This window comes from Solanum lycopersicum, chromosome 2 (assembly GCF_036512215.1).
Source record: "Solanum lycopersicum chromosome 2, SLM_r2.1".
NCBI lineage: Eukaryota > Viridiplantae > Streptophyta > Magnoliopsida > Solanales > Solanaceae > Solanum > Solanum lycopersicum.
Window position 1 is genome coordinate 53,561,568 of NC_090801.1, and position 23,538 is coordinate 53,585,105.

Genomic DNA, 23,538 nt, shown 5'->3' on the forward strand with positions numbered 1-23,538 from the left:
AAAATTAGTCAATTTTATAACAAAAAAGTTATATGTATATATTGTTGATTTCATGGTTCAATATGGGCAGCCATATGTTACGTTCTCCTTTTTTTTGGTTTGATAATTAAGTGTAGTAAAGTACGCACGTAGCATTTCATCCTTTGACTTATGGTTTTATCATCTATGATCAATAATAAATTATAACTTCTTATTCAATCTTATTAAATAAGTAAAAATATAAATATCATAATATTTGAAGTATTGCATTAATAAGTTATATATTTTTATTTTTTAATAAATAATATTTACAATTATAAGCTTTTAAATATACATAATTTTATAAAATTGCACTAGTTAATAATAGTAGTAAGTAGTAACTAGTTATTTTTTGATATAATCCTTTCGCATGCTACATACCTAATTTCTTCGTATCAAACATTGACTCTCTCTCTTTTTTCCTGTAAAATTTGATATGATAGGATTAATTAAAATGGTTCAAAGTTTTAAATTTAAAAACAAATAAATTAAAATAATGATTTGAAATCTCAATTCATATTTCTATTTTAAATATCATGATCTCATATCACATATCTAAAATTCACACATTAATTTAAAATCATAATTTTATATTACATGTACAAACGCCAACTAATTTCTAAAACTTTTAATAGTGTAATTAGTAATGAAAATCCAGAAAACGAATGGTGAAAAAAACAAAAACTAGATGTGCCGTTGTAGTTGGCTCCAGGCTCTTCATAGTCACCCTTGTACACTTTCTCGTGTTATATGTTAAAAAAATTCAACGTAATAATGTAATCATACTAAATTGATTATCAAGTTTTTTTATTATTATTATTATACATTATTTGTATTTTCTAATATTATTTTATATTTCTTTCTTCTTTTTTTTTAGTCAATACCATTTATTCAATCTATGCAAGTAATGAAAGGTGTGTTTGTATCCCACCATTTGTTCTCTCTAAAGTAATATTTTCTCCTATCACATATACATACACCAAACAAATTTGGTGTCTATAAGTTATCTATATTATATTAAATACACACTATACCATCACAATTCACCAAAAGTGTATATATAACATAATGGTGTTTTCAGTTTAATGTAGTAAAAAAAATTTGTTTGTATATTTGTATACATAGATTTGTTTATATCAAAATTCTAATTATTTTAGCACACAGTAGGATTTTACTTCTTAAAGTTAGTATAATAGTATGATCGTCATTTTGACATGAAATACATCAACTCAAATTAATCAGTAGTAGTTTTACTAATTTACCATTTTTTTTTATTTAAATTGTCAAAAATACATTGATCCAATCAAAAATCATATACACCACAAATTATCAAGTGATTTGACAATAACGATATATACCACAAACACATACTCAAACACCAAGCTAATTCGGTGTGTGGATAGAATTGGTGATTGATTTACTTAATGAATTTAAATTACGTAAACCTATTAGGAGACAGACAACATGTATGTTTCACCTGTGTGGTTCCAAACTTCAGTTACTTTTATTTATTTCTTCTTTCGTTTTAATTTGTTTGTTTGAATTTTTTTAATATATTAAAATTATGTAAAAATTATTATAAATCATGATAATTAATTTTTTTAAATATTTTTTTTAAAAAACCATACATTAAAATTTAATTGCTTATAAAATAATTGATTGAGTCATAAAATTAATTTATCAGTGTTGAACAAAATGAAACAAAAGAAGTAATATGTATTATTTAATTTGAAACTACATAAAAGGTATTGTAAATTTCAATTATTAACAACATATTGATTATTCAAATTTTATTTGTGCTACATATAATGAGACAAGGAAATTAACATGTACTTATTATTTATATTTTAAGTAAAAGTACTGTAAATTATACTATTTCCGTCCGTTATTGTTTGTCATTGTTTCTATTTTTAGAGTCAAACTATAAAAACTTTGACTAACGTTTTAAGATGTATTTTTTCATCATATTAATATGTAAAAAATTGTAATTTATAGTACTTTTCATATAGTTTTAGAATATCTAATTTTTTTGTTTACTAATTAATGTGATCTAATTTACTTTTAAAAATTATTTAAATTGACTTTCGATAAACGTAATATGACAAACAATTATGAACGTAGAGAGTAATAATTAACAACTTAAAATATATAAAAATTATATTAAAATTTAATTGACTCTCTAAAATTTTATTTGTTATTTGTATCACATAAAGTGAGGAAAATTACAATATAAATTAGAAACAGGGCCGGCTCCTATGCCTATTTGAATAAGGCATTGACCTTAGGCCCTCAAGGGCCTCAATTTTTTACCAATAATAAATTATGTGTTAATTTTTTTAAAAAAACTAAATTGTTTATGATAAGACGTATTTTCTAAAAGATATTATTATTTTGTTCTCATTAATTCCATTTATAAATAGAAGAAATCAAGAAATCATTTTATCATCTAAAAGATATTATTATTTTGTTCTCATTATTTTATTCTTTTAACTCCTTTTACATTCCCTTCTTTAAATTTTTGATAAGTTGGAGTAATACTCAGTCAAAAATATGAATTAATAGTCGAATAGTGTTGACCAAAGTGAATTGTAAATTTTCATATAATAATTGCCCGAGTAAGCAAATACTTTTCAACAATTGATAAAATCGAATAAATCATTTATAAAAAATATTAAGTATACTTTGCATTTGCAAGCTTTTTTTTAAAAAAAAAAAATTAATACATATGTAGTTCATTTAGATTTTAAGCCTCTAGTTGAAATTTCGCTTTAGGCCTCCGATAGCATTAAGCCACCCTGACTAGAAATGAAAATGAACTTCGAGAAAAACTCTATGGCTATAGCCAAAAATCCCATTGTTTTTCTACCAAATACTAAACAATCAAAAACATTAAGAAAAAGAAGAAGTGAACAATAGACAAATATTCCTACACAATGCAAAGATGAGAACTTTAATTCTGCTTAATCAATACTTTTATAGTATTGAATTTGAATAGTAACAGGATTGGTTATAGAGATAAGCTTATTATACAATATACATATTTAAAGTGGAGTACTTTTAACAAATATATAAATATGTTGAGGGTTAAATTTGAAGAACCAAAATGAACCTACCAATACCTACATAAGTGCTCAAAACTTGATATTTTCCACTTTTTTCTAGGATAAAACTATGGAAAGTTTTAAATAGCCAAAAAATTTGTTCATAAAATATAAAAAACTATAATATATTTTTTTATTTTAAAACAAATTGATTTTTTTTTCATTTTTTAGTTAAAAATATTAAAGTTAAACAGATAAAAATGTTTAAAAAGGTACATAAATAAAATATCATTCTAGCCCAATTCTGTCCAAATTTTCTGACTAAAAAAGATTTTTGCTAAAACTATTACACAATTGTCCTATGAAAACTCCAAAAAGTAGTTGTTAGAATCTTTACTCCAAATAACTCGCATAAATTCAGAAACAACTCAAATTTGTATTCATGACCAAACACAATTTCAATTTTTTTTGGGAACCCCAAGATAACCCACAGCTGCTACAATTTCTGTCAGAGCTTCTGCCCTTTGGATGAGCACTCTGTGTGCACTAGGTACCGCGTAATAGCCTGCAAATCACACAGGAGATGTAAATCGCACTAGACAAGCCCTATGCGATAGACTGGACTTAGAAGGCATTTGGGGGGGGGGGGGTTCGATCCAACAATTTCAATTTTCAAATACCATTTTCAACATTTTTTTCCCCTTCTTATTCATAATTTTTATGTCCGAGGGCACACAAACAATGCACATGTGTGGCAAACTGCAGTAGAAAATTAACAAGATCCTAGTGATTAACCATTCTTTGACTGCAAGCACAAGAGTAGCAACATATATTCATTGTAGCTCTTCCGACTAGTCGACTACACCATGTACAAAAATCAGATAACAAAGTAAAAGCTTGTTATCTGAAAACACAGTATGAATGAGCACCATAAACAACAATATATTTAGTGTAATCCCACAAGTGAAATCTAGAAAAGATAAGAGTGTATGCAGACCAGATGGAGCCATAGGGAGTTTTAAATAATGCCTTAACCTGCAATTTACAGACATGAAAGGCTAACTCCTTCAAATAAACTATGATCCATTTCTTAGAGATGAGTTAAAAAAAACATGTTAAAGCATCATCAGGAGCTATACAGAGTTTATTCGTCATATAAATTCACAACAAATGATTGCAAATAATGAACTTTTAATTTTACCTTCAACTTATTCATCACACGGCAAATTTGGTACACAAACAGCCTGGTTTACCTCTCACTTTCTTAAATACAAGTATATACATCAACTACGAAAAATGGAAAAGAAAAAAGAGAACACTATCAACCAAAAAGAACCTTTCTTTTTCTCACAAGAAGGAGATATTAGCTGCAAGATACTCCGATCTGAATGAAATTGAAGGAACCTATCCTACAGTTTAGCCAACACTACTGTGTGAAGAACTCACTCTAACCAAAACAAGCCGACAAGTAACAGTAGTTAAGAGTTACTGAGCAGAAGAATTCCTGCCTGGCCTTGCCAACACTGTCTGAGTTTCACATTCTCAATGATTTCACAATTGCTTATAAGCTCTCATTGAAATTTACTGACCGAGACAATGCAGCTGGGTTTGCTTGTAATACAGTAGAGTTTTCTGAAACCCTATTGTTGTCATCATTTTTCGGCTGAAAAGCACTGAAAGGACTTCCACCAACTGAATCAACGGTATCATGTTTTATTCCCAATGTCGCCCATATAGAACTCTTTGCAGCCTCTCCTGGATCATCAATTCGCAGAGTTTTTGGGACCCAGAGGCACTTCTCAGGATTACTCTCGTTTGAAGGTTCTTCCATGCTACTCAGCGGTTTTTGTATGTTTTCATCCCTTGAGTGTTTCCCCAGAGCGGGAGAAATAGGACCAGAAGTCGTAGGTGTTTGGATTAGGGAAACAGTAGCTGGGGACATCCAAGGAACATTCCAAGAACCTGCTACAGTATAACCCCAATAAGAAGCTGCAGGGTAAAACGGCATAGGAAAACCAGGAGGGCAATAACCAGGAGGAGGGATTGCAGAGTTCCACGGGACAGGACTGCACGGATATGGCCAAGGAGCCCCGGGATAGTAAGTCATGTAAGGTGGAAAGTTATGGCAGTTCTTCTTTAACAGGTCTGGTACAGTTTTGTTAACCTCATCCTCTGAATTTGCAGAAGTCACTGAGGATCTTCTGGAATGGTCATCTCCATTATCTCCAACTACGTAACTAACTGGAACCCCGGGCTCCTGTGGTTTGTGGAACCCATTTTGTGAGCAATTATGCATTGTTTTGTCAGCAATATTCAAAACTGAAGCCATTGATTCACAGAGAGGTGTAGGGGAGCCAAATGCAAGAATAGGCTGTTGTATTCCATTTGGATAATCTGTTTGTGCATTCGAAAGTGTTTCAGAGACAGATATTTGACGGTAATGTGGAATAGAGTTCTTGTTTTTCCGACGACCAGCACCTACAGGCACATTCCTCATGGTCCCACCAGCTGTCCAATATCTCTGGCAACTCTTGCAGAAGTGTCTAGGCTGGTTCACATTGTAATTGTTGAAATAACAAAATTTGGTTTCCATGCTGTTGCACCGAGGACATGGAATTATCTTGTCTGGCTTTTTGAGGATTTTCTCTTGCGAATTACTTGCTTCTCCTTGCTCTTCTTCACTTTTTGAAGGTCTTGTTGAACAGTCGTTATCAACAGGCAGCTCCTTTATACTATCAGTTTTAGTTGGTTCTGAATTCTGATCCTGCAACTCCTTGCCAGTCAAAATTTCCATCTCTTCCTCGTCATCATCCAGGTTTCCTCCAAAGTCATCCTGTACGCATGATGCATTTCAGAGAGTAGTAAATAGAGTCGGTAAACTTTTCTTTAAACTAATGAAATTGTTAGAAATAGGGAGATCTCAAAAGAAAAGGTTCGACGGGATTTCACTAGTCTTTTATAACAATTGAGACAGCAAGCTTTTCCGTAGGTAAGAAGCATGCGAAAGTTGTAGAGAGAAATACTGAGAGGCCAAAGGTAAAACAAGACCAATAGTAAGTAGATTATATATCATGAAGGGACTAACCACGTCAAATTAAGGATACGAGTGCATAACAAATTAAGTATCTGCATCCTGCTGAATGTGGAAATTAGAGTATTCATATCATTACACAAATAAAAGGTATCTTAGAATTAAACTACTCTTTTTTTTGCACTAATAGATTGCCCATTACAAGAACTCAACATAGAAAAGTAAAACAATTATGAGTTATAGAGATGTGAAAGTTGTTAAACCATGATTGGTTTGGTTGATGGAATAAAATTGAACTTCAATCAATCTTCTTACAATTGTAAAATAGTTAAACTTCTATAAATTCATTGAAAATATATTTTTACAAAAGCTACCTTCTATAACATGTTAACTTGCACCGATCCTAAAAATTATGTCACAGCGACTAGTTAAATCCATTAAAATTAATAACTATTTATTTCAAAATGAATCATGGAGATAAGGAACTAATGGTGTTTTTAGTATGGAGGAAAATTTTCCCATGTTTGGTTGTACAAAATTATGGAAATTTTCCTTAAAAACGAGGAAAACGACTTCCTTGATATAACTAGGGAAAACAAATTCCACAAGTGTACTTATATGTTTATCGTATACTCCCTGCCCACCAACGCACCCAACCCGTATCCCTTGACCATCCCACCCCCGAGGCACCGCTCCTATATTGTTTTGCTCGATTACATATAGATAACATACTTGCTTACTTACCAAATACTAAAAAATTAATAAGAAACTAACTTATTTTTCAAACAAATATTTTCCATGAAAAATATCCTCACAAAATGTTGAGAACACGAAGAAAAACCCAATTAAGAGAAATTTGTGATTACCTAACCTAATCCAAACATAGATACATTTAATTAAATCTACGGAAATCTTAATAACTCAATCGATTGACGAGATTATTCTTTATCTCAATTGGTTGACTGGACTAATCCTAATAATTCAATTGGTTATCTCTGATTCAAAACCCTAGGAAAATGCACCTGAACGAACTGAAGCAGAGTCCAATAGGAAGTCAACAACAGTCACATACACAATAAATCAACAAATAATACTCTCATAACACAAAGCGTGAAATTACCTTATCAGCTTCTTCGTCTTCTTCTCCGTTATTGTCTCCCGGCAAAGAATCATCTCCCTGAGCTCCAGAAGAATCCGGAATATCCGGCAACTGAATTGTCCTGCCGAAGAGTTTAATTGCGGGGTCTGTCATATTATACAAACTGTATGTATACGCCTTTAACCTTTTCAATTTACTATACTAAGCTCAGAAAAAAAAAGTATAGAGAGAGAAGAGAGAAGACAATTAAACAAACAAATCCGGCGAATTTGGGTATTGGGTCTCATTTTTACCCTCTACAGATCTGATACATTACACATAAAACCCCCACACATACAATATGTGTGTTTTTTCTATTTTTCTTTTGAAAAAAATAAGCCAAATATTTTTTAGACTATGATCGAAATTTCACTGTAATTAAAATAAAGTTTTATTATCTTCTAAATTTTTCTTTTTTATAATTATGCATGGTAAATTCTGTGACTCCACACAATTAAGACACGTGAGATATTTAAATACCACTAAAGTTTACAAAATTGCAAACAATAATAGGACCTTACTTTAGTTAAAATATGTCTTTAAAAATTTCAATCATAATTTAAAAAAATATTTATATATTATTCCTTTTTATTTGCTAGTGCCACCACTTATTTCACATTATTTTTGATGCGAAATATACATATTAACCTTGAAATATATGTTAATTTATGAAATTACATTGTTTATATCAATACGGTTAGTATAGTAAGTTTGTAATCAAATAATTTGTTGTTAAAAAGTGTTAAATACAGCTGGCAAGGGGTTGCCACGTAAGAGAGAGAAAGTAATTGTGAGCCACAAGTTATTTGTGGTTTTGGAGATTTAGGTTATTTATGCTTTTTTTTTTTTGTTGATTCTCAATAAAGTGAAGGGCTCTTTTTAATCTGAGTCAGCATTAGCTTTTATTCTCATCCCCAAATTCATCGTTTTATGGGTCCCACTTTTTAAAAGTCGCCAAACTTTTCGGCTTTCACTTTTATTTTTTAATAAGACTTTTTGAGTTTTCTTGTGGATGGTAATGCAAGTTGGGCCAAACGTTGAACACCACAATGCGTGCAGAACCAGCAAAACACAAACACCTTTTTTTTTTTTTTTTTTTTAACTTTTACTTTTACTTTTTCAACAAGTTAATAAAAAAGAAAAATGCATCAGTATTTCCTCAAGCTATGTCCGAAATTTCAAAGACACACTTATATTTTACTAAAGTCCTATTATCCCATGAATTTATTTTATAAGTAATTTTCTATTTCTTTTCGACCTACGTGGCACTAACTTGGAAAAAAAAGTCAACCAGTGTTGACCCACAAGATAGTGCCACGTAGGGCCGAGAGGGGTAAAAATTATTAATAAAATAAGTTCAGAGGTAATAGGACCTTAGTATAGTATAAGTGTGTTTCTGAAATTTCAGACATAGATTGAGGGGTGGGTACATCCCTAATAAAAAAGGCAAACCATACAAATTTCAATAGCTTGTTAATTTGAATTATATTACGACATTTCTAGCAAGTATCTCGTAAGGTCATTTTAAAAATTTATCTAGTAAAATTATTAAATTTTATTGTATTTCGTAAAATCACTCAATTAAAATTTTTATGTTGATAAAAATGTTTATTTTAAATTTTTATATTAATAAAATTGCTTAACTTAAGATTTTGTATTGATAAAATCACTCAATAAAATTAACATCAAATTATTCTTTATGTACTGTTAAATAGACCCTACAAATAAATAAAATTAAGAAAACTAATTAAAATTCTTTATGGATATGATATATGTGTATAATGTATAATATATTATATCTTAATTTAGTAAATAAAACGAAATAATTAGGACTTTTATTCATTGATCCACTAGTATATCTGTTTTTTTTAGTATAAGTACGAATAATTTATTGATGAAATTTATATTAACAGATCTAATTAGGACCCGTTTAACCAAATATTTAAGTATATTAAAAGGTTCAAAATTGTGACCTCAATTAATTACTATGGGCATGTTCTTATTTGACACCCTTTTTTTCCATAATGCAAAAATTACACAACAGTTAGCTAGCGTCAAATTTGTCTCTTTTCTAATTCCCTAACTTTATAATACATATATCATTTTATATATTATAATACTTCTCCGCGTCTAAGCTTAAAGTTGTTTTGGCTTTGTTTAGTATTTTTAAAAACGTTTCTGAGGCGAATTACGAGATGGGAAGTACTAAAAATGTTTTGAGGCGTAAAATAAAGACATATATCATATGCATAAGTTTTAAAATTTGAGGCATAAGCCTAGAGCATAAAAACATAAGTTTTGACCGTAAAAATATACGCTCGCCGTTTTTAATTTTTTTAAAACCTTTTTTGTTTTACATCATATTATTGGTGACTTGGTCTAATGGTATTTCTCAAATAGTAATTATAATACTTTTTTAATTTATTATTTAATTATTAATAATTATCTTAAATAAAAAACATAAATCATTGAAAGGGATTAGTATTATTTTTTTTGGAAATTGGAAGCAGTTACTAATTCATGATCTAGCATTTACAGAATGAAAACTTCATTCTCGATTCTAGGAGATTTTTTTCACTTTTACTTATTTTTTTTGTAATAAAACTATAAAAATAAATATACATAAGACTGCGCCTCGTCAATCCATGGGATTTACACCTCGTCTTGTTTGTACTGTATAAATATCTTGCCTTATGCTCCCTCCGCCTTTTAAAACAATGAGGCTATGTAAACCTTGATCTTTTTTATATTGTTGATTTTTCACCTTAATTTTTGCTTTAACTAGTCAATTTTTGTGCAAATATTCTTTTCTTTTGAAATAATAATAATAATAATAATAATGCTTAATTACATGCTTTAATACTATAAAAGTATTTATAAGTTCATTAATGAGTTTCATTTTATTTATTTATTTATAGAGTTCATATTTATATGACATAAAAGATAATTTATTTTATCACATAAAATATTTCTTTGATGTTAAATTGATTTTATCGATAAAAAATCTAGATTTTAGTCGAGTGATTCTATTGATATAAAATAAAGTTTAATGTCTTTGTTAGATAAATTTCCAAAGTTAATTGACCTTTTGAAATATTTACTTCATTTCTAGTACATAAATAGTTTTTTCATATATATATATATATATATATATATTATACTTTTTAGCATGTATTTGAAACTGATATAACGAATGTGAATGTTTATTAAGTATTTACTCATCATAAAAAAATGTATGTGAATTAGAATTTACAAAAAAAAAAAAAAATCAACAGATATATACCTATATAAAGTTGAGATTATATATGATTCATCTTAAATATGACATTAACTTGATGCATGATTATTATCATATTTATTCACTAAGACATGCATACGGCGTATTTAAATATATGTCTGCATATAGCGAATGCTTGCAAGATGTATCACTCATTCCGCTCACATGTAATATAGACACATATATTTATGTGCACATGAAAAATAAAATGTTACGAAATGCTAAATTTTAGAGTAAATCATATATCTAACTTATCATTTTTGAGTAAATCACATTTTTTGAGTTATACTTTAATTGACATATAGTGATTTTTTTTTTGGTTACGTATATTATCAAAACTTCATAAAAATGTACGTCAATTATATTTTTTAGCATCTACACTGAAATCAACTGATATAAAGTATTTGAATGTTATTGGGTGTTTATTCATCAATAAAAAAATAACGTAGATTAGACTTTATATTAAAAAAATAATAATTAATCTGCAAAAACATACATATATAAATTTGACATACCAAGTTGACATTGTATCTGATTCATCTAAATATGACATGGATGTGTTGCATGGTTATTGTATCTTATATTAAATTAAGGAAAAATTTATATATAGTAAACTGAATTTATGAAATAACATTATATGGGTATAATTTATATAATTATATTTTATGGGTATAGTTTAGTTTGTTATGTAGCTTTTAATTTGTATAAAACGTTTTTTTTTTAAAAAAATTTGTACTATATTTTACTTTTCCTTTAAATAGTAATAGTAGCCTTCTAAATACGGTAACAAACATTTACGTAATCCCATGATTTAAGCTAAACATTCAAAATCATATATTTTTCTCAAAAAAAAGAATTTTATAGCGACAGAAAGACCACACAGACTTGTTTTCGGGAAACTAAACTCTTTATGTATATAAAGTTTATATACGAATGTAAATTGTTTAATTTGTATCAAATTGTACAGTAATTATTATATACCTGTACAATTACTTGTATATGTATAAACAAAAATATGCATATAGTACTTGTATATACACAAATCCCTCAAACAATTTTATATATAATAAAGTAAAATATAAAAAAAACTGTGATTTAAGTAAGATTTGTATATTGTTTAAGTTATATTATGTAAATACATAAATATATAATTATATAAAGTAATGGAAGTAATGTAAAATAATTGTATGTCTATAACTCTGTCAGTATACAAGAGTTTCGATTTGCATATGTATATTAATCATTTTTGAATATATATAAATAAGGTTAAACTGATTTTTTATAATGTTATGATTTAATTTACTTTGATTATATATAGAAATAATGATATGGTTTACTTTGAATAATGTTTAACATTAGGCATTCATTCAACCATTTCCAGAAGATTGTATCTATAACTCTGTCAATATACAAATGTTTTGATTTGCATATGTATACTAATCATTTATGAATCTGTATAAATAGGGTTAAATTGTTTTTGTATGATGCTATGGTTTACTTTGATTATATATATAAATAATAATATGATTTACTTTATATAACGCTTAACATTAGGTGTTCATTCAACCATTTTCAGAAGGTTATATACAATGATGATTCATCTGCTTTGGACATTGAAACAAAAGGATATTTCAATTTGAAATGACTGGACACTTTGACAAACTACTTGAAAAGTATAAAATATTGATATTAATGTATATATCATACAAATACATTAAAAAATTGTTAATTACCAGTCATGTATAACAAAGTATTGAATGGACATTGATGACTATTCTTATGGGGACGATAATGGTGGCTGGTCATCAACAATTGTAGATTGATGTATTAGAATGCTTCTCACCTGATTCAAACTTGGCTCAATATGATCCGATAATTTCTCTTGAGATTTGTTGATAATTGTTTTCGAATTTGAATCAACCATAGGTACGATCTGTACTGGACATCATAGGTCCTCTTTGACATCTTCAATGAAACTTCATGTTTTGAGAAAAAAAATACCCAAAAAAATAAACATAAGCCAGCAATATATATACAAACGAAAAAAATAAATAAAAAAACACGATTTAGATGGTTACTTGCAAAAGTGAAAATACAATTAGGAGGGAGAGCAGAATTCAAAATAAAGTGAGTAAGTAAATTTAGGAGAAAATTAGGAAAATAGAGAGACAAAAGATAAACTTTGATTTGTATAAACGTTTATTACAACGGAAGAGAAGGATAATTTGATTCGATATACAAATAATAGATGGGTCCCTTGTTTAATGGCAAAATTTCTAAAACTGTATTCATTCAAAGTGATTAAATTAAACTATACCCTTGCTGAATAATAACATAGTAATGTTTGTCATTCCACGTAATTTTTCCTTAAATTAAATATATTGAACAAAATCTCATGTAGTATGTATCTTATACATGAAGTATGTATCATAATCACCACCTTCATGAAAACTAACAACAAACGCACAAGATGACCCTCCATAGAATGTTCTGAGTGAAATCCAAATTAAAAAAAAGATTTATTTTTGGTAGCTTTTTGGTGATGTGTTGTATCTTTATTAAAAATTTTCTTGATTGAAGATTCTTCAGCCATCAAAATAACTAACCGAAATCCTAAATCATATTAATTTAAAAGAAAACTTGATACAACTATTCAAATTTAGGAAAAAAAAATACATACTGAAAAACTATAGGAATTCAAAATACATGATGACTTAAATGAGGGATGAAATCAATTCTCAGATTTGAATGTGTACTTCTCTAATTTTCATTCAAAATGGTATCACAATGTATCACACATCAAATCGAAAATAAATTATTAAATAATGAAATAGTAGGTAATTATTTTAAAATGTTGATTGAATTAATATATAAAGTATGAACATTTGTATATTTATGTAGTTTTTTTAAATAAGGATAAATTAGTAAAATAAATATTCAAGGAAAATACATAATTTTTTTTTTTTGAAGAAAAAATTGTTCGAATTTTTTTTTCATGACCCACCTTTAATTTCTATACTTTAGAACAAGCGTTCCATATTTCTAACAAAAGAGTCATATTTCATTATCAATTTGGATTTTTGATGAAAGATAATGCCGAGGATATTATGTAATAATTATGTGTACTTAAAAATAAAATGTAACTAAAACATAAATTTTATGGATAATTCACACCTCTAACGACTTACCATTTTTGAGTTATATCTTTTATTGAAATAAACTGATTTCTTTTACTTGTTCCATTTTCAACTTTTGGTATGGAGAAATTGGATGGAAATTATATAGGAAAAAGTTTTGGTGTCTTTTCTTTAATTTTTAACCAAGACAAATTAGTCATGACCTCGTATACAATGAGACACAAATTTCAATAAGTCTTGTATTCAAGTGGTGAAAAATAATGTCTTTTCTTTAATTTTTTGTATCATTGACGTGTGTAAGGTGATGATTGAAACAACATTATGAATCAATACATGGATCTTTGTGTAATCATAACGAAGAATACGCATGTATCAATAATTATAACTTTACATATGAACAATTCCTCAATATCTCATAGCAATAAAATTTCATTGCTCTTCTCAACGTCTATGAAATAAATTAAGAAAACATGTTTTGGGGGGTGATATATATATTATTTCATCAATCGAGTTGATCGAATACCTAACAACAAACTTTTATATTCCTTTCATTTCAATATTCCTAAACAACTTTCTGCATAACAAACGTATAAATATTTTTTTTTAATGAGATTGACAACTCTATAAGATAGTAATGCATTTTTTTTTTGGTAACTAGTGGGAACATTACCATAACCAACAAAGCAATACGTAGATTTAACAAGAACCTAACTACATAACCACCTTCTAAGAAAGGTTGCTATGAATGTTAATTAAGCCACCTAATAAGTCTATACGAAGATTTTCTAAACAGTTTCTTGTATAACTTGTTAGATTTTGTCAACAATAAGTTAAATCTAGTAAGAATCTTCATTCATCATCAAATATAACCAGATGCATAACATCACAAAACTGTTTTCTTTGTATTAGTAATTACACAAATAACTGTTTTGTAGATACTATCTTGAGTTAATATCTTAAAAGGTTATTGAACTATAAGAAATTATCTAGCAAAGTCACTAAATTTTATTTTGTATGAATAAAATCACTCAACTGAAGGTTTTTATCTTAAAAGAATCAATCAATTTCATTTATCAATAAAACAAATTTTAAATGTTAAATTAAGTTACGGAAAAGGGTTAAAATTGCTCCTAAACTATGTGAAATGGATCACTTATACCCTTCATTATATTTTGGGATCAAAAATACTCCGCCGTTATCCCAAGAGACCACAAATACCCTCCAAAGTTAACACTCGAATTTTTTTAATTATATGACATAAAAAATAATTTAAATTGTCATCTAAAATTTGTTTAAATAAAAAATATACATTGGTGATTTTAAAAAATGAAAGACTTAAGTTGAGTGATGTTATTGATACAAAACAAACTTTAATGACTTTGTTAGATAATTTTCTATAGTTCAGTGACTTTTTCAGATTTTAACTCATAATATTTTATATGGTGGTCACCTAATTAATACTTTCTTTTATTTTTTTTTACAGAAAATTGACTTTGAGTTTTAACCTTTATGTCATTCAACTATGGATTTTTTTCCTAAAAATTCATTCATCTAATAATTTTTTTTACAAAAAGTCACTCAATTTTTCTTTTATAACCTTCAAGTTACTACACTATGAATATTTTACCTATGAAATGACTCAACTATTGTTATTTCATTTAGAAAGTCAAGCTACCAATTTAAAATTTGTTTCATTAAATTTTGTTGAACAATTTAAATGAATATTAAATGATTTTTAATCAATGTTTCAGTCTTTTCCTATTTCTTCAAAGCCTAAACTCCACTAATTTTACACCTAATTAATGCCCCTATCACTTATCAGTACTAATTTTCCCTAAAGTTTCATAGATTTCAATGTACCCTTGCTTCTTAGTTCTTATCATTACAATATGATTTCGTCATTGTGAGTGTATTTTTCTATGATATTTTAATTCTCAATTGTTTTTTATGCTTATTCATCACATGAACCCTAATTAGTTGATAATCGCTTGAAAGCTTGTACCTTTAATTTCATGCATTTTTTCAGATTCAAAATTATTTTTCAATATCTTGAGCTTTTATTCGCTAAGAGTTTTAATGAAACACTAAGCATTCCGAAAATGCATTATTTTCATAGTAAAAGCATGACAATAATGACATGATTTAAAGAAAGTATGACCAGTTTTTTGAAAGGAATTTCAATAAGTTCAATCAAGTTTCGTATAATTTAAAAATTGTACTTTTGAGTAGAGTATTAACTATCACAAAGATATAAATGAGCATTATTGCATGTTCTGGGAGTAATATTGAACATCGACTTAGAAAAGGGTTTAGATAACTCAACCCATATAAATTACACATCCCAAGTATGACACTACAAGAAAAGTGTGAATTATATGAGATTAGTATACATATAAAATATATTTCCTGAAAATTTTTATACTAATCCATCACCATGTAATTTACCATTTTCTTGTAGTGTGATAGGATTGTGCCGTTGATTCGGCAACTCCTCACACAACCTCTGGTAAGGGCTTAAATTTGTGTATATAAGTTCAGTTCGTCCTTTATGTTATTAGATGACTCTAGTAATGGTGATTGTCGGTTAGATAAGCTCTCCAAGAAAAGCAACGTATACTACAATTGTCTTTGACATATTGCATTATCTCAGTTGCAAAGCTTCATTACAGTAACCTGCTTTACTTTCAATCGAGTTACTTCTAATTTCCTTTTCAGCTCATTTGAAGAGAATTCTCAATCGAGTCAAATTCAATATTCTGTTTTTAAACTTTTTATTAAGATAGGTTCCTATATTGAAAGTATGAATTATTATCTATTTAACATCTTCTTTGATTTACACTACTACAAGAAAAACTCTTATTCAAGACCAACATTTAGGGACGAGCTACTAATCCCTGTCTCTAAAGATATACCTATTGGGACGAGATTATATTTCGATCAGATACATAATCCGGTCCCTAAATAACATATAAACTGGTCCCTATTTTTAATGAAAAAACTTAGGGCGGCCAAAATTTTCTACTAAAGTATTTAAAAAAAACTTTTATTTTTTCCCCAATATTTTGGCGCCAAAAAGAAAAACCCTCCTTTGATTTCTAAAGATGTATATGTTTGCTTCTTCTACTTCTATTATTCGAATTTCATAAACTATACATCGATTTTTTATTGTTTTAATTAAGTTTTTGTTCTTCCTCTTTTCTAATATTAGATAGGTTAAAAGTTTTTGTAACATGTTTTCTAATGTACAGTCAGTGAAAAAATAATGTTCTAATCGATTTTTTTAACTCTTATATGTGCATGAAGATTCATATTTTGTCTGTTTGAAAATATACTATTTACAAGTAACTTTCATTTACAGGTAATTTTCCGATTTTCTCTGCTATTTTATATTGTGTTTTTATTATTCGAGTTTGATTGTTGTTTTAAGGTAAGTATAAAGATTCATGTGGTCTATGTATCATTAGTTTAGATTCGTGTTTTTTCAAACAAGTTTTCGAATTTTTTTCTTCTTTCATCATTCAACTAGTTTAAATGCATAGACTTTTGTTCACTGTTCTATTCAAGTTGATTGATCTAGAATAGCCTGAAAAATTCCTAGTTTAACCTTTACTTGCAATTTTGATTTAAACTTGTTAAACTATTGTTGGAATCTCTTGTCTAAGTTGTGTTTTTCTTCTATCTGTTATAGCTGAGTATCTCATGACTTTTTATCTTTTACACGACTTTCTAGTTCATATGTACTCTTTACGTGGTTAATGAAATAATTCATGGTTATCAAACCTAATTTTTTTAGTTAATTCAAGGTTGTGTAGTTTTCAATTTGACATTTGCCAAGTTTAGTTCTCTGTGGCTGCACATATGAGCTTCTTGTTATTGACCACATTCAGTTGTATGTTTCAAGTTATCTCTCTTCTTTCGGGAAACACTAAATTTAGGTTCAAATAGTTAATGTTGGCATGAATATTTCAATGAATCTGAGTGTGATTGTTTTTTGACGTGACTCTAGTTTCTATCTAGCATGTGATTTGTAATTTGGCCATGATTCATGTTACAGGTTTATATTTTGGTAGCGAAATAAAAACTAGACATGTTACATGTAACTTTTAAAGTAAGATAATTGTAATGTTTGTGTTAAGTAGGGGAGGTAGAACTCTACTTGTTAAAGAATCTCTGTCTAAGTTGTATTTCATTGTTGGAATCTCTCGATTTTTAGCTAGTGACTGAACTTATTGTTTATTGATTATCTTGACTAAACATGTGATGCAGAAGCAAGTTAAGAAGCTGTTGACATCTCTGATTTTTCTCGTGTCCTTTTCTATAACATCCAACATGTGATTTATCCCCTGTTTCACCTAACAACTGATGATAATACTTTACCCTTCATAATCTCTAGTAACCTTAGACCCTGTTTGGCTCAGCTTAAAAGCTGGTCAAACTGACTTAAAAACTGATTTTTGACTTATTTAACTGTTTGGCAATATTCAAAATAGCTTATTTTATCCCCTGTTTCACCTAACAACTGATGATAATACTTTACCCTTCATAATCTCTAGTAACCTTAGACCCTGTTTGGCTCAGCTTAAAAGCTGGTCAAACTGACTTAAAAACTGATTTTTGACCTATTTAACTGTTTGGCAATACTCAAAATAGCTTATTTTAAGTTAAAAAAAACTTATTTTAAGCCAAAAGTTAAAAAGATAGATTGGAAGATTAACAACCTAGGGTTGTTAGTATTTTCTTATTCTACTTGTCCGTTTCTTTTGATTTTGGTTAGGGTTTTGATATCACTCTGGATTTGGAATTGGGTAAACGTATTATTACTTCTTTTATGACACACCGGGGTCGGGTATGGAGGAGGACCCATTATTTCTTCAACTCTCCCACAAAGCCATTGAACATTTCAATTCCGAGCATGTAGGTGCTTATTACCTCCCACATTCTTCTTTTCCGTTTTTTAGAAATAAATATTGATATCAGGCTTCTTTGTGTTAGAATACAAATTACAAATTTGTGGAAATCGTAACTGTGAACACGTCAGCTGCTGCTGGTATGTGGTGTTATATCACCTTTCTTGCCAAGGATTCCAATGCTTCAATGACCTTTCAAGCTTTGGTATGGTGGGGAATAGATGAAAAGATAGAAGTCAGTTTTTGCAGGCTTAAGAAACAAGGTTAACCATATAATTTATTCTTCCTTGTTACTTGCATTGCTTATATATAATATATGCTAATCAGTCACCCATACCGCGCATTATGTTCTTGTTAATTTTTTTTGTTTTGTTTTGTTGCCTTTCCAACCAATATCATGCTCTGTTTCTGTATTGTTAAAAATAACAAAAAGGCTAATCCAACCAATATCATGCTTTTTTTTCCATATTGTTTGATGAGAGAACAATAAAGATTCATTTCTGGGTCTTCATTTTATATAGCAACATGATGTTGGCTAACTAACGTTTAAGAGCATCCTTTTATTAATAGTTGAGTAAAGTTTGCGATGTAAAAGGCAAAAACTATGTACACATTGGTGTTTATAAAGTAGATTGTGTTAGCTCTCTGTTCCATCATAAGCCTTTGTTTAATTTCTTTCAAAATTGTTGACATGAGAATCAAGGAGCATGTTTGCACGAATCAATACTACATCTTCAATCACATGCTTCTTTGATTTCGCTGATCGGAGTAGGAGAGCTCTATAATGGCGGGTAGGCTGAGAACAGTTTCCGCTTGTAACTAAGCTACCTATGTACTTCGAAGATAGATTAACTGTTGTTGACATTTTCAAACATCACTCTTCCAATTCGACCAAAATTCAAATTCAAATGGGAATGCCAATTAGTAATCATGATCTTTCGCTCATCAAAGACTTACTAAATCGACATCATTCTTCGTGTAGAATTTCTTCAATCACCCCTAGTTACATGCACTCTACAATCTTCTATCTCGTTTCACTTTTTCTTTCTCAATTCTTATTGGAGTTAATAGATGCCCTTAGTTTGAGTTTGTCACACCCCAACACCCAGTGGCATACTTGACCCCAAGCAGACCTAGCTGGACGGATATGCAATTGATGTATACCAGCAGCCACACAACAATTACTGGTAAATAGTACTTAGCAAGTAATACTAAGGTCGGCAAGGCCCCCATTCATATATTCTCTAGTAGGACATGAGATTTTCTTTCACACTAATTATGTTATACCTGAAAAAGTTAATTCCCTTTTCATTGCAACTTGTCTTTCTAGAGAGTTCAATTGGCTGGAGATGATGAGAAATCTGATGCTTTGAATTTACCTTGACAGGTGATAAAAAACCTCTTGATTCTGATGTTGATGTTAAAGCTACGCAGTGAGCTTGCCATTTCTTTAAGCTACCAGCGTTTGGTTTACTAGTACAACATGAAAAAGGTGTTGTTGGTATTTGTCAAACACTCTTGCAGTTCAATGAAAAAGGTGTTTTGATGTATATGTCTATGTCCTAGTGTTCCGTGTTATATTGGATATTAGTATTAAAACACTTTTGGTACCATATCACTTCCGTTCAATGTTACGCTTCTATTACTTGTTGAAATGAAGAGAATAATTGAATACCTCTATAAGTGTTTGTCCTGTTGCATCTTGCAATGCTAGCTGTCGTAGTTTGAATGGCCATCTTAGGGTTTATTTAAATATGAAGAACTGTAATACAGTATTATCTATTGCATTGGCGAACTTTAGACTAATAAGCCTTTAAATATATTTCACCTTTTAGCTTCTTCAAGATATGTGACACAGAGAGCACTTGGAAGTGCTGCATTTGTTAAAGAGACAGCAGAACTCACCAGATCATTTAAGTTCATTCATGTAGAAAGAAGCCAACCTTGTGCGGTTTGTACTTATGTACTTATATCATAAAAGAAATAAAAAAAATTATATTCAAAACGTCTTCTCATTTTGATTCCATAGTTGTTGGTAAGAATAGATGGGAATTTCACATGTCAGCTACAGCTTCTAGTGGGAGCATGTAAATTTATTTGAATGTTGCACCTACTTTTTATTTTCGATGCCACACGATATGCACCCAGTTGATATTTTTGAAAAATTAGGACATAGATTTTCTCATGACAATATTATTTCCATTATGCATCATGCAAAAGAAAAGAAGATGAAATACAACCCAATCTTTTTTTTACATCTTTATCTCATTAACGTCCAGGTCTAACATGGCATGGGAGCTCTTTCACTTGGTGTAAAAATTAGGTATATAGCATATTTTATAATAATATTCGTAATTTATAGTATTAGAGTTTGTCTTTTAATGTATAACATCTAATATAGCAAGTTATAGCATATTATTAAAAATAAATCTTAAATTTTAAAGGGATAATGCTCAAGTACCCCCTCAACCTATGCCCGAAATCTCAGAGACACGCTTATACTATACTAAGGTCCTATTACCCCCTGAACTTATTTTATTAATAATTATTTACCTCTTTTTAGACTACGTGGCACTATCTTATGGGCCCAACGATGGTTGACTTTTTATTTCAAACTAGTGCCACGTAGGCTTAAAAGGGGTAGAAAATTACTTATAAAATAAGTTAAGGGGGTAATAGGACCTTAGTATAGTATAAGTGTGTCTCTGAGATTTCGGGCATGTTGAGGGGGTACTTGTGCATTTTCCCAATTTTAAATAATTTAACATATTAATAAAAAAAATGAATCAATTTTGAACTGGAAAATAGCATCTTTTTTATTTAAATTAAATACATTTAATAGAAAGATAACTGATTAGCACATTTTAAGGAAATTTAAAAAAAATCTGATTATATCTAGTTACCTTAAAACACTCAATTTAGTTGAAAATCAAATTAAGTTGTGATTTATTTTCATAAAAAGCTCTAACAAATTAATATTATTGTAAAATCTATTTTTTTTCTCGCGTTTGTCTCAATTTTTTCAGCAGATTTCATTTCGTTTTTTTTTTGTATTGACAAAATATATTTCAATGTTGAAAAACGTGATTTGCTGGAATGGACAACATTTTATCTATATTAATTGAACATGGTGGAAGGTGGAATTCATCAGGTTGGTATTTGTTACATTTTATTGGTTTGTATTTTGTTGTTTCTAATCAAAATATAAAATATTGCGTGTTTTGTATGAAACGGTGTTTTAGTATAAACCATATTTCTAACAAAGCACGTAACTATATTGATGTTTAAGTTATAATAAAATTGAAGATTCCGATTTGTTATGTTTTTAAAGTACAAAGTTTGTTGTGAATATCAATTTCTGTGTGTGACATGATGTATTTTTTATTATATAATAATTGTGTATGAATTGTATGTGAATTATGTATCATGTTAGTATTTAGTATATTTTGAATATGTTACTGTTTGGTAAACGAAGGTAAATTATGTATGAAATGTTTCGAATATGTGTATGAAATTTATATTTATTTTTTGTAGATATTCTATTTGAATGTATTATGTTAGTATTTAGTATATTTTGAATATATGTAACTGTTTGGTAAACGAAGGTAAATTCTGTATGAAATGTTTCCAATATGTGTATAAATTTGTATTTATTTTTTGTAGATATTCTGTTTGTGAAAAAAATGTAGATATGGCATGTGATGATGAAACATATATTAATTGTGTATGAAATGGGAATGAATTTATGTTTTTATGTGTATGAGCCAGCTTTTCAAAGTAATTTCGGTAAGATATAATTTTTTGAAAGGTATAATAAGTGTGTATGAATGGTGTATAAATTATTTTGCAATTAATATGTATTATGTTGTACTAGTTTTTATTTTAATGTTGTGAAACAGGTAAATATGTCGATTTTCAGATGGAGGGAGATTTCAACATTATGAAATACCATGTGGTCATGTAATCGCAGTTCTTAGATACAGAAAGTTGCATGAAGCAGATTTCTGTTATGCTTTTTATAGCCTGAAGAATTTCAAAGATGCATATGTCATCCCTGTTGAACCTATCCCATGCGAGAGTACATGAGATATACCAAGTTATATTTCAGAGCCTAAAATGATGCCTCTCGGAACAAAGAGAACAGCGGGAAGACCAAAACATGAACGATGGAAGGGGTTTGTTGACGTGAAATTCAAAAGGTCAAAAATCACTTGCAGTAGATGCCGTCAAGTTGCACAACTAGGGGTGACAAATGGTTAGATTGAATCGGATTTGGATGGGTTGAATATGGATTGAAAAAAAATGGTTTGGATTACAATCCATCCAAATATAATATGGGCAAATATGGATTTGGTCAAATATGGTTTGGACAAAGTGATTCTAACCCATTAAATAAATTTGCTTTTTTTATAAAAAAAATTACGCCTCCTTACAGGGACCCTCAAGCCGACCTTCTATCAACCTACCCTTGAAAAATTTTTATTTTCGAAAAACGAAAAAATCTGTTTTTTTCGTTTAAAAAAAATTTACCCTCTCCCGGACCCCCCCGCTGAGCCTGACCTTCCGCCAACCTACCCTTAGAATTTCTTTGTTTTCAAAAGACAAAAAGAAATTACCCCCTCCCCCCGACCTTCCACCAATGTACCCCCACAAAATTTTTGTTTTCGAAAAAACAAAAAAAATATGTTTTTTCAAAAAAAAAATTTATCCCCTCTCTGGGGCAGCCACTGCCCCCCCCCCCCCCTAGACCTCGACCATCCACCAACCTACCCCTAAAAAATTTTGTTTTCGAAAAACAAAAAAAAATAAAATTTGCCCCCTGCACCTCCCCCCCGCCCCGACCAACTAATTTTTGAAAAAAATAAATTACCCCCCTCCCCTCCCGGACACCCTCTACCCCCCGGCACCCTTATACTATACTAAGGTCCTATTACTCAAGGGGGGGGGGGGGTAATAGGACCTTAGTATAGTATAAGTATGTCTTTGGGA

At 29.2% G+C, this 23,538-nt stretch overlaps 1 protein-coding gene and 1 long non-coding RNA gene across 3 annotated transcripts; one reads left to right on the forward strand and one right to left on the reverse strand.

The window, feature by feature from the left end:
- Positions 1 to 4,233: 4,233 nt before the first annotated feature.
- Positions 4,234 to 7,520, reverse strand: LOC101243956 (cyclic dof factor 1). Its single transcript, XM_004233318.5, has 2 exons — positions 7,211 to 7,520; positions 4,234 to 5,892 (listed from the first exon to the last, which is right to left on the reverse strand). The coding sequence occupies exons 1-2, from the start codon at positions 7,340 to 7,342 to the stop codon at positions 4,621 to 4,623; spliced, it is 1,404 nt and encodes a 467-aa protein (XP_004233366.1). The 5' UTR covers positions 7,343 to 7,520; the 3' UTR covers positions 4,234 to 4,620.
- A 9,705-nt stretch (positions 7,521 to 17,225) lies between these two features.
- On the forward strand, positions 17,226 to 23,271 carry LOC138341759 (uncharacterized). 2 transcript variants are annotated; one of them, XR_011214682.1, is made up of 4 exons: positions 17,747 to 18,556; positions 18,635 to 18,812; positions 19,937 to 21,700; positions 22,449 to 23,248. It is a non-coding gene; the product is annotated as an uncharacterized lncRNA (long non-coding RNA). The 2 variants fall into 2 exon arrangements; XR_011214681.1 differs by having other exon boundaries at positions 17,226 to 18,812; positions 22,449 to 23,271.
- The last annotated feature ends 267 nt before the right edge of the window (positions 23,272 to 23,538 follow it).

Excerpts from the sequence above, each read along its gene's own strand:
- LOC101243956 (XM_004233318.5), bottom strand. The coding sequence starts at position 7,342 with ATGACAGACCCCGCAATTAAACTCTTCGGCAGGACAATTCAGTTGCCG. Across the intron at positions 5,893-7,210 it reads AAGACGAAGAAGCTGATAAG|GATGACTTTGGAGGAAACCT; the intron begins GTAATTTCACGC and ends TCATGCGTACAG.